General features: G+C 40.4%; 2 protein-coding genes across 2 annotated transcripts; one reads left to right on the top strand and one right to left on the bottom strand.

Annotated features, from left to right (window-relative positions):
* Positions 1-355: 355 nt before the first annotated feature.
* On the bottom strand, positions 356-2,255 carry LOC115165356 (transmembrane emp24 domain-containing protein 4-like). The gene is made up of 5 exons (XM_029718434.1): positions 2,076-2,255; positions 1,655-1,755; positions 1,381-1,506; positions 1,119-1,265; positions 356-939 (listed from the first exon to the last, which is right to left on the bottom strand). Exons 1-5 carry the CDS (start codon positions 2,212-2,214, stop codon positions 790-792), a joined length of 663 nt encoding a protein of 220 aa, XP_029574294.1. The 5' UTR covers positions 2,215-2,255; the 3' UTR covers positions 356-789.
* An 88-nt stretch (positions 2,256-2,343) lies between these two features.
* fam50a (family with sequence similarity 50 member A) lies at positions 2,344-11,629 on the top strand. Its single transcript, XM_029718433.1, has 13 exons — positions 2,344-2,665; positions 2,835-2,919; positions 3,033-3,132; positions 3,281-3,417; positions 3,518-3,594; positions 9,293-9,359; positions 9,514-9,575; positions 9,717-9,793; positions 10,078-10,132; positions 10,224-10,272; positions 10,384-10,454; positions 10,586-10,696; positions 11,253-11,629. Exons 1-13 carry the CDS (start codon positions 2,555-2,557, stop codon positions 11,259-11,261), a joined length of 1,011 nt encoding a protein of 336 aa, XP_029574293.1. The 5' UTR covers positions 2,344-2,554; the 3' UTR covers positions 11,262-11,629.
* Positions 11,630-12,010: the final 381 nt, after the last annotated feature.

Here is a 12,010-nt window from a genome sequence, read left to right as displayed (position 1 = left end):
AAAGAAAAATGGTGCTGCTTGTACCATCCTCTAAAAATCAATAATACCCTGTTTCCTGGAATGATACTGCTCTTCAACAGAAGTTAAGGATGTGTGTGGCATGCTGCTTGTGAGCTGGTGTTTGGGAGTGAACAGGTTAGTCATTGAGCTAAAACTATTATTAGCTCTGCTATAATCATGTTATTAGACTAAATCACAATAATCGAAAGGAAAGGGGGATACCTAGTCAGTTGTACAACTGAAATGTGTCTTCCACATTTAACCCAACCCCTCTGAATCAGAGAGGTGCGGGGGGGCTGCCATAATCGACATCCACGTCTCTGGCACAAGGGGAACAGTGGGTTAACTGCCTTGCTCAGGGGCAGATTGTCAGCTCGGGGATTCGATCCAGCAACCTTTCGGTTACTGGCTCAATGCTCTAACCACTACCTGTTTAAACCAAAAGTATACAATATGCAGAATGACAAATCTACAAAACATAACTGCTTAGTGCAAAGTGAAACAAAATTGAAAGTTACCTTGGGTACATTTGCCACTCCTTATGTGCAGTCCAACAAAGTTGATATAAAACAATACAAAAGTGGGGAAAAAAATACAAGCAAATGGACATAGGTGCTTACTTACTGATCACAATAATTAAAGTCACAGAATAATTAATAATGTACAATACATAACACACTGGATGTTCTCAATTAATTTGCTTCCCAGGTTTAAGCGTCTCTCTCTGCCAGTTAGCTCTGTATGGTTGTCACTCCTGTCTTGAACTCAATCAGTGATGTCCTGTGAGCATTACACCAACTTCTTGGCCTCAAAGAAGCTCTTGAGGTGCTTGAGCTGCCAGATGCCAGTGACGATGAGGATAAGTGTCTGAGCTATAGAACACCAAAGCACATGCTGGTTGGTGCTCTCACTAGTCATGCGGAACCGCTCCTCACGATACTGTTAAAAGAGATACACAGACAGTCACTAGATCGTTAAAAGACGAGGGTAAGACGTGGATTCCACAACAGCTTTGTATGTGACATTATACAGGTTAAAATAAATGTCAATATCTATTATCCCCTACGGTTGTGGCTTAGTTACTCAACTCAAAATGTAGATGTTCTCTTTCAACCCACCTGCTGATAGTTCTGCTCTTTCTGGATTTGTTCTACTTGGTCCAGTAATTGTCGAGCTCTTAATTGCAGCTCTGTGAGCTTGTCTTTTGCTGCGATTTCAGGGTAGTTGTTGGTATGTTCACCAACCTGAATATCCAGGTGGACTCTCTGTCAGATGGAACACAAGGTTAGAATGCCAGACCACCTGCATATTTACTGCTATACGGAAGGTTTTTTTTTTGGTGAGAAGAAAATGTCCAAAACAACAACATCCCATTCATACCAGTTTGCCACCAGCGAAAATGGCCATCTTGGTGGAGTTGGAGTGCAGGCAGATCTGGTGCTCGCCTGGTGTATGGGAAGTAAAGGTGAACCGTCCATCTGATCCATACTGACGAGACAGAATGATCTAGAATAGAGGGTTGAAGAGAGAGGCACATACCGATGAAACATACGTGGAGGCATTGTGTGTATGAAGATACACATACACAAACTTTAATGACTATACACTTTGAGTGTGGTAACCTTGTATCTAATCTTCTCATTGTTTGACTGACCTTAGTATCCGGATCTTTGATCTCCACATGCATTCCAAGGCCAGGGGTGGCTTGGAGGAAGGATCCCATCTGCTTGTCCCACAGCTGGGTCCTGTATTTCCCTAATAATAGAGAGATACCAGATGAAAGGCTATTCCTCACATCCTCGATAGAGGGCATATTCCATATCAAATAACACGTTGGCTGATCCCAGTCATATACTGTATAATCTTCTCATCTTTTGTAGCTAGCCAGAAAAAAAACATTTTATTTATTAAGACCCATGAGATATTTTTTTATCCATCAAATCTAGCTACATCTGTCAGGAAATGAAAGACATCCATGCACTGACTGACTGGATTAATCAAAATAGCCTATGAGCCAGAAGCAGCTAGCTAGTTAACCAACTTTAACGGTATCTAACGCTAAAATAATTATTTACCAATAACCATAGTCTCATCTGGAATTTCCTCTATAAAGCATTTTTTCTCAGTCTCTCCAATGTGAAAATAGAGAGCGTAACTTGGAGAGAGCCAAGCAAATAATATAATAATTTCAGCGCCAGGTGCAGTGAGCATCATGTCAAATCAGCTGTGTTGTCCCCAGCAGCAGGGTCAGTGTAGTAAATACAACCAGCTGCTACTTTACTTTTATTTTGAAATGATTGACACCCCGCCGGAAGTGGTTGCACGGGCTTTTTTTACTGATTCGCACACTACCCAGAATGCACTTTAACGAGACCATTTTCGGTGGTGTTTGTTATGATGCGAGGACATTTCAACATCTAGCTACAATAACGTTTCGCTCTACACTGTTATAAAAACAGTGTTTAGTTGTTGTTTAGACAAGTTGGCTGTGGCTGTAGCGTTTAGCAAATTTTTCCAGATTATTATTGCTGTTTGATTCTCGGAAGATATAGGCATGGCGCAGTACAAAGGTGCAGCAAGCGAGGCTGGAAGAGCCATGCAGCTGATAAAAAAGCGTGAAAAGGAAAGAGAACAACTTTCACAGCTAAAGGAGAAAATTGCTCAGGTCAGTCACTTGTTAACTAAGTAATAGTATTGCTTATTCACTGCTATCTAGTTACGGAAAGATATCAAACGAACAATCTATAGCCTTTGCGCTCGACTGTTTACAGGAGTAGCCTTATTAACGTTCCTAGCTATGTGTCCCCCTCTTACTATCTGAATATCTCCTACAGGACAACATGGTCAAGTCCAACATAGACAAGAAGTTCTCAGCTCATTATGATGCGGTGGAAGCAGAGCTCAAATCCAGCACTGTTGGTAAGTATATTATGGGACTTTTTCATGTCAGACTTGCCTTTTATAATGATGAATGTTTGAATACATAATTGTGAAGAACACAATCTTACTGCAATACTGTCTTCCCTTGTCAGGTCTGGTGACACTCAATGATATGAAGGCCAGGCAGGAGGCTCTTGTGAAAGAACGAGAAAAGCAACTGGCCAAGAAGGAGCAATCAAAGGAATTGATGCTGTGAGTTACTGTATTCCCAGAGTTACTCGATTCCCTGCCACTTTTTTCGTTTGTTATGATCTCTCAATGACCCCTGATTATGGGTGAAATCTTCAGTCGAAAGCTATTGTCAGTGTCTCATCTTTGCTCTCTTTCTGTCTACCTTCAGAAAGCTGGAGAAGCAGAAGGAGAAGAAAAGAAAGGAAGAACAGAAGAGAAAGATTGCCAGTTTATCCTTTAATCCTGAAGATGAAGAGGAGGAGAAAGAGGAGACTGAGGAGGAAGAGGAAGAGGAGGAAGAGGACTGTGAGTGGTGTTCATAATAAATCTGTTGTTTATAGCCACAATACTTATGTATATCATTGTCTAAGAACAATCAATGAATACTGACTTTTATCTTCCAAAGATTTCCCCGCTAAGAAGAAGAAGCTAGGGAAGAACCCAGATGTGGACACCAGTTTCCTGCCAGACCGGGACAGAGAGGTGAGCCGTGTGCATATACAACCAGTCACACTCATTTTTTCCAAATCAAACCTCTCTCACATTGAAATCTCGCCTGCATATAAAGCAAGAGTATTTCTATTTATTAATGATCCTTATTAGCTGCTGCCAAGGCAGTTTACAATCCAGGGTTACTCCAAACAGTTTAGTCAGAGCCTTATTCTAAAATTGATTAAATTCATTTTTTTCCAACATGATTGGAGTCCACCTGTGGTAAATTGAATTGATTGGACATGATTTGGAAAGGCACACACCTGTCTATATAAAGTTCCACAGTAGAGAGTTCATGTCAGAGCAAAAACCAAGCCACGAGGTCGAAGGAATTGTCCATAGAGCTCCGAGACAGGATCGTGTCAAGGCACAGATCTGGGGAAGGGTACCAAAACATTACTGCAGCATTGAAGGTCCCCAAGAACACAGTGGCCTTCATCATTCTTAAATGAAAGAAGTTTGGAACCACCAAGACTCTTCCTAGAGCTGGCCGCCTGGCCAAACTGAGCAATCGGGAAGATCTTGTTCAGGGAGGTGACCAAGAACCCGATGGTCACTCTGATAGAGCTCCAGAGGTCCTCTGTGAAGATGGGAGAACCTTCCAGAAGGACAACCATCTCTGCAGCACTCTACCAATCAGGCCTTTATGGTAGATTGGCCAGATGGAAGCCACTCCTCAGTAAAAGGACTCTGACCATGCAAAACAAGATTCTCTGCTCTGATGAAACCAAGATTGAACTCTGGTCTGAATGCCAAGTGTCACGTCTGGAGGAAACCTGGCACCATTCCTACGGTGAAGCATGGGTTTGGCAGAATTGTGTTGTGGGGATGTTTTTCAGTGGCAGGGACTGGGAGACTAGTCAGGCTTGAAGGAAAGATGAACAGAGCAAAGTACAGAGAGATCATTGATGAAAACCTGCTCCAGAGCGCTCAGGACCTCAGGCTGGGGTGAAGGTTGTTTCAACAGGCCAACAACCCTAAGCACACAGCCAAGACAACCCAGGAGTGGCTTTGGGACAAGTCTTTGAATGTCCTTGAGTGGCCCAGACAAAGGCCGGACTTGAACCCAATCGAACATCTCTGGAGAGACTTGAAAATAGCTGTGCAGCGACACTCCCCATCCAACCTGACAGAGCAGGAGAGAATCTGCAAAGAAGAATGGGAGAAACTCTTCAAATACATGTGTGCCAAGCTTGTAGCGTCATGCCCAAGAAGACTTGAGGCTGTAATCGCCGCCAAAGGTGCTATAAATATATATAATAAAGCACAGAGTAAAGGGTCTGAATACTTATGTAAATGTGATATGTCCGTTTATTTTTAAATACAGTTAAAAAAATTCTATAAACCTGTTTTGTGCTTGATCATTATGGGGTATTGTGTGTAGATTGATTAGGGGGGAAAACAATTTAATACATTTTATAATAAGGCTGTAAAGTAACAAAATGTGGAAAAAGTCAAGCGGTCTGAATAATTTCGGAATGCACTGTACATAGACACACTGGCTTTACTCAAGGCCAGTGGCATGTCATTGGTAAATATTGAAAATGTAAGGGGCCTAGACAGCTGCCCTGGGGAATTCCTGATTCTACCTGGACAATGTTGGAGAGGCTTCCATTAAAGAACACATCCACAGTATAGCAAGGTGTGTAAAGCCATAACACAAGTTTTTCCATCAGCAGACTTATCGATTATGTCAAAAGCCACATTTTCTCTCAGCCAATCATCAGTCATTTGTGTAAGTGCTGTGCTTGTTGAATGTCCTTCCCTATAAGCGTGCTAAAACTCAGTAATTTTTTTTACTGTAAAATAGCATTGTATCTGGTCAAACACCATTTTTTCCCCAAAAGTTTACTAAGGGCTGGTAACAGGCTGATTGGTCAGCTATTTGAGCCAGTAAAGGGGGCTTTACTATTCTTGGGTAGTGGAATGACTTTAGCTTCCCTCCAGGCCAGAGGGCACACACTTTCTAGTAGGCTTAGATTGAAGATGTGGCAAAATGGTCCTCTATTATCCTCAGTAATTTTCCATCCAAGTTGTCAGACTCCGGTGGTTTGTCATTGTTGAAAGACAACAATACTTTTTTCACCTCTTCCACACTCACTTTACAGAATAAAAAATGACAATGCTTGTCTTTTAATAATTTGATCAGATATACTTGGATATGAAGTGTCAGTGTTTGTTGCTGGCATGTCATGCCTAAGTTTGCTAATCTTGCCAAAGAAAAAATTATTGAAGTAATTGGCAATATCAGTGTTTTTTGATGAATGAGCCACCTGATTCAATGAATGGTGGAGCTGAGTTTGCCTTTTTGGCCAAAATGTCATTTTAAGGTGCTCCAAAGCTTTTTTACTATCATTCTTTGTCATTTCTTTGTTTCATAAGTGTAGTTTCTTCCTTTTATTCAGTTTAGTTGCAGGATTTCTCTATTTACAGTACGTTTGCCAATCGGTTGTGCAACCAGACTTATTTGCCAATCCTTTTGCCTCATCCCTCTCAACCATATAATTTTTAAATTCCTCATCAATCCACAGGGATTTAAGTTTTTTACAATCATTTTCTTAATGGGTGGATGCTTATTAGTAACTGGAATAAGTAATTTCATAAATATGTCAAATGCAGCGTCTGGTTGCTCCTCATTACAGACCAACAAGTATTCTTTACATCAACAACATAGGAATCACTACAAAACTTATTGTATGACCTCTTATTCGCTCTAGCCCAGCCTTTGGAACTATGGTTTTCCTAGATGTGGCTACTTTATTGTGATCACTACATCCGATGGATCTGGATACTGCTTTCAATCACATTTCTGCAAATTTCTGCAGTGTTAATAAAGATGTGATCAATGCATGTTGATGATTTCATTCCTGTGCTGTTTGACTAGCCTGGCAGGTTGACTGATTAGTGCCAGTGACCTGGTTCAGGTTGTTACAGTTTGAAGCTTTTTCTTGAGTGGGAAGCTTGATGAAAGCCAGTCAATATTTAAATCACCCAGAAAATATACCTCTCTGTTGATATCACATACATTATAATTTCACACATGTTGTCCAGATACTGACTGTTAGCACTTGGTGGTCTACAGCAGCTTCCCACCAGAATGGGCTTTAGGTGAGGCAGATGAACCTGTAGCCATATTACTTCAACAGTATTTAACATGAGATCCTCTCTAAGCTTTACAGGAATGTGGTTCAGAATATAAAGGGTCAACACCTCCACCACTGGCATTTCTGTCTTTTCTGTAAATGTTATAACCTTGTATTGCTACCACTGTATCATGAAAGGTATTGTATAAGTGATTTTCAGAGATAGTCAGAATATGAATGTCATCTCTTACTTGCAAGTTATTGATTTGATTAACCTTATTTCTTAAGCTACATATTTTGAGCACTTTTCTGAGAAGTGTGATTGTTCTCATTGCTATACTGGGAAGCTTAGCGGAAGTAGACATGCTCATGTTATTTCTGTCAGTGCATAGTAGTAGACATGCTCATGTTATTTCTGTCAGTGCATAGTAGTAGACATGCTCATGTTATTTCTGTCAGTGCATAGTAGTAGACATGCTCATGTTATTTCTGTCAGTGCATAGTAGTAGACATGCTCATGTTAATTCTGTCAGTGCATAGTAGTAGACATGCTCATGTTAATTCTGTCAGTGCATAGTAGTAGACATGCTCATGTTATTTCTGTCAGTGCATAGTAGTAGACATGCTCATGTTAATTCTGTCAGTGCATAGTAGTAGACATGCTCATGTTAATTCTGTCAGTGCATAGTAGTAGACATGCTCATGTTAATTCTGTCAGTGCAGGGTGAGCTGCACCCAGTGGACTTCCTAGTAGGTCACACCGCCTCAGTGCTAACCGTATAACTCTGGTTCATAGGCACATGATTGCAGCATACAATAGCTGTAGGATCAGCAGAGGCATTCAGGGCAGTTAGGGGGACATAAATGAGGCTATTTACATTGTGTCTTCCCTGGGATAATGTACATTTGCTGAAGCATTATGACAACTTGGCGACACAATGGTAGGGATTAACGGAGCTGGGCTTGGGTCATTGATAAGTCATTGTCTCAACGCAGCCTTATAATGGTGTGAAAGGATCCAGGAACCCAAATTATTTGGGTGGATCCCATCCTCCTTATAAAACAAGCTTTGTTTCACCCACAGAGCTGCAATAGTCATGTAGCCAGTTATGAAGGGCTGAAATGTTCAGTGCCACGATTTGGGGTGGGCCAGATATTAGGGGAGGGCCAGTGTGTTGGTGCAGAGACCCAATCAGTTCTTTAAAATCCATCTTCAGCTTTTCTGAGCATCCCTTCATAATGTCATTGAATCCTATATGAACTATGATAGCCTCAATTTCCTGATGCAGGTTTAAAATGTTTGAGTGCAGTTTATTGTGATGTCCTGTACTCGTGCTCCTGGAAAGCACTACGTTTTTGCTCCAGGGACTGAGTCATTTCTCACCATTGAACTGCCCAATACAACGGCCGGCGAAGGGGATGGAGAAATCTGCCCATTCCTACCCCTTTTACTCCTGTCCAGTGTGCACAGGGTGTACACTATATAAATGTGCCTTTATACACACAGAGCCCAGGGCATACACTATATAAATGTTGTGTGTGTGTGATATCTATCTATCACACACACACAACATTTATATAGTGTATGCCCTGGGCTCTGTGTGTATAAAGGCACATTTATATAGTGTACACCCTGTGCACACATATATAACACACAACTGTTCATAAGTTTGGGGTCACTTAGAAATGTCCTTTGTTTTTGAAAGAAAAGCAAAAGAAAGTTGTCCAAAATAACCTCAAATTAATCAGATATACAGTGTAGACATTGGTAATGTTGTAAATGACTATTGTAGCTGGAAACGGCTGATGTTTAATGGACAGCTGAAAACTGTTCTGATTTAAAGAAGCAATAAAACGGGCCTTCTTTAGACTAGTTGAGTATCTGGAGCATCAGCATTTGTGGGTTCAATTACAGGCTCAAAATGGCCAGAAACAAAGTACTTTCTTCTGAAACTCGTCAGTCTATTCTTGTTCTGAGAAATGAAGGCTATTTCATGCGAGAAATTGGCAAGAAACTGAAGATCTCCTACAATGCTGTGTACTACTTCCTTCACAGAACAGCACAAACTGACTCTAACCAGAATAGAAAGAGGAGTGGGAGGCCCCGGTGCACAACTGTGCAAAAGGACAAGTACATTAGAGTGTCTAGTTTGAGGAACAGACGCCTCACAAGTCCTCAATTGGCAGCTTCATTAAATAGTACCAACAAAACACCAGTCTCAACGTCAACAGTGAAGAGGCCACTCCGGAATGCTGGCCTTCTAGGCAGAGTTCTTCTGTCCAGTGTCTGTGTTCTTTTGCCCGTCTTAATCTTTTCTTTTTATTGGCCAGTCTGAGATATGGCTTTTTCTTTGCAACTCTGCCTATTTGCAACATTAACAATGTCTACACTGTATTTCTGATCAATTAGATGTTTTTTTTAATGGACCAAAAATTTGATATTTTCTTCTTTCAAAAACCAGGACATTTCTAAGTGACCCCAAATTTTTGACCGGGTGTGTGTGACACGGAGCCCAGGGTATACACTATATAAATGTCCTATATATACATATACACACACACACACGGAGCCCAAGCTTACAATGTGTTTATTATTGGGAGTTCAGGAGGAGGAGAATCGGCTTCGAGAGGAACTGCGCCAAGAGTGGGAGGGGAAGCAGGAAAAGATCAAGAGTAAGAGAGATTGATTACACACGTCCATCGCACATGACGATTACATCCAGTGCTCTTTTTATATTGGTCCCTATGGTAATGATGAGCTTAAATTAATAGTTCACTACCCTGCTAGTTACAACCTTGCCATGATAATGACACATCTTCTGTGCAGGTGAAGAAATTGAGATCACGTTCTCCTACTGGGATGGCTCGGGGCATCGTAAGACTGTCAAGGTACAGTAAGAGACAACCGGTTGCTTAGCCATGGATGTGCTGCCGGAAAGCAAATGGAGCCATACCTTTAACTTTGGTCGCATGAGATATACCTGTATACTATAGCATGTATCAGTGTGCATTGTTGTGTGTTTACTACAGATGAAGAAGGGCAATACCATGCAGCAGTTCCTTCAGAAAGCACTGGAGGTCTTGAGGAAAGATTTCAGTGAGCTCAGGTAAGAGTAGATGTGACTGAAGTGGTGGCTTTGGTTTTACCTAGGCGAGGGTATTCACTAGAAAACAGAAGCAAACTAAATGAAACGGGGAGAAATTTCTCCAATAAAAACTTTTCCGTTTTAGAGTAAACGGTTTCCATTGTAAAAACGTTTTGCAACTGTTTGCTACGTTCTTCGTCTAATGAATACACCCTAGGTGCCCATTGGCGCTAACATTATAAGATTTCCCTTTAATGTTATTCTTTATGAAGGAAGGTTGTAAAAGGTTGGGGGGGTCTTTGTAGGGCTGCTGGTGTCGAGCAGCTGATGTACATCAAAGAGGATCTGATCATCCCACATGTGAGTGCTGCTGTACATCAATCTGAACTATTATACATTTACATCTCTTCTTCATATTAAACTAAACAATTATCTCTTATTTCTGTTCTAGCATCACAGTTTCTATGACTTCATTGTGACAAAAGCTCGAGGCAAATCTGGTGAGCCAGTGGTAACACCCAAGGTCATCTAAAAATCGACGTTATATTTAAACATTTATGTAACTTCACTGATGGCATTATTTTTTTTTTATATACTTTATTCCACTACAGGTCCACTCTTCAGCTTTGATGTCCACGATGACATTCGGCTGGTGAACGACGCCACTGTTGAAAAAGACGAGGTGAGGAGATCTGTATTGTTTTAATATTCAATGTCCAAGTGTGTTTTGATACTTTAAGAAAAAAAATGTAATCCAAGTTATTTGCCAGTGCAGCAGCGTTAACAACAATGAGTGTCCTTGGTGTGTCGTAGTCTCACGCAGGTAAAGTGGTGCTGAGGTGCTGGTATGAGAAGAACAAGCACATCTTCCCTGCTAGCCGCTGGGAGCCCTACGACCCAGAGAAGAAATGGGACAAATACACCGTGAGTGGTGTATCTTTAACCTTAACACACTACCAATATCTACGTAGGAATATTAGAATTGCTTTCTTATAGTTTTATCAAACGATCTGATTGGTATTCTAGGTTAATGTAGAGTGTGATGTAATGTGTTCCTCCACATTATTCCCTGCTGTGGCCAATCACACGTCACGGTGTACAAATGAAACAGCAACAGAATGTAGCATCAGTGGCTGGATAGATCATCGTGCGTATAATGGCTTATGATTTATACCCTTTTACAACTTTTGGGCTGAAACGAACAGGATTGTTTCATAAGTATGCTCCACATGATGCTGTATGAGTGTCGATGCTTACAGAGCTGCATGCATGGGCCTGTTCACTTTCAGCTGTTAGTTAGTTCATAAAACATGTAGGAAATAGAAAAAAATAGGCCTATTATCAATAATTGAATCATTATAGCCCAAAACTTTTATTATTAGGTAAAGAATGGATATGAAGTTGGGAGGTTTATCGTAAAACATGCAGACGGGTTGCAACGTAAATGAAATATTAATTTTTTTTGATTCTTGTTTTTCAGATTCGGTGAAAATATTGTCTTCAGGATCATTCTGGACACACATTTTTTTCCCCATGTTTTACTATTACTGTATTGTCAGAAGCATTTTACTTTCAGATTTATGAATTATATTCACTTTAAATCATTAGGTTACTCTTCAATCTTTTTTTTTCAATTCCCCAAAGTGTTGTTGCCTAACAAACCATAGTGATTTCTTTACCATAACAATTCTGTTGAAGAAATATTACTGTTTTCATTTCTATGAAAATGTGTGATCCCAAATCTATTTTTTTTTTTTTAAATACAAAACAAACCTACACTTGGACGCTGTTCACTGTGTTAATTAAACTCGATCAACTTTACTAATTTATATTATTAAAAACAACATTTTTATTTGGCCTTGTTTATTGTAATAAGTGTCCTAAATGTGGTTTGTTTGGCACCTCCATTACTATCGTAAGACTCGGTTGTTGGAGATATTTGAAGAAATGGAACAATACTGTCAACTTGCCGTTTGAGCTACAAAAGAGGGCCCGCTGGTCGCCAGTTGCCCATCCCTGCACATAGAATAGGAATCGGGCCGTATTCTTCTGGACTACGACTTGTTGACTTGATTGTAACTTTGGGCAATATTTTGGCAGCTTTACTGTTTCCAGTTCCTCTGGCAAAGAATACTTGTAAGGTGAAATACTAAAGAAATGCTTCTATTTCTGGCTCTATACACTTATATGCCCTGTTTATCATAAGCATTTCAATAGACATTGAAATGCTGCAATATT

Source organism: Salmo trutta, chromosome 28 (assembly GCF_901001165.1).
Source record: "Salmo trutta chromosome 28, fSalTru1.1, whole genome shotgun sequence".
NCBI lineage: Eukaryota > Metazoa > Chordata > Actinopteri > Salmoniformes > Salmonidae > Salmo > Salmo trutta.
The sequence above is the reverse complement of the archived record's forward strand: the minus strand, read 5'-3'. Positions and strand labels throughout refer to the sequence as shown.

Bases quoted from the DNA above. Each gene is read 5' to 3' on its own strand.
- LOC115165356 (XM_029718434.1), bottom strand. From the start codon at position 2,214: ATGATGCTCACTGCACCTGGCGCTGAAATTATTATATTATTTGCTTGG. The intron at 1,266-1,380 runs GTATGAATGGGA...TCCATCTGACAG, and splicing joins TTTTCGCTGGTGGCAAACTG to AGAGTCCACCTGGATATTCA. The intron at 940-1,118 runs GTGGGTTGAAAG...CTCTTTTAACAG, and splicing joins AAGAGCAGAACTATCAGCAG to TATCGTGAGGAGCGGTTCCG.
- fam50a (XM_029718433.1), top strand. From the start codon at position 2,555: ATGGCGCAGTACAAAGGTGCAGCAAGCGAGGCTGGAAGAGCCATGCAG. The intron at 3,595-9,292 runs GTGAGCCGTGTG...TTGGGAGTTCAG, and splicing joins TGCCAGACCGGGACAGAGAG to GAGGAGGAGAATCGGCTTCG. The intron at 9,576-9,716 runs GTACAGTAAGAG...TGTTTACTACAG, and splicing joins GGCATCGTAAGACTGTCAAG to ATGAAGAAGGGCAATACCAT.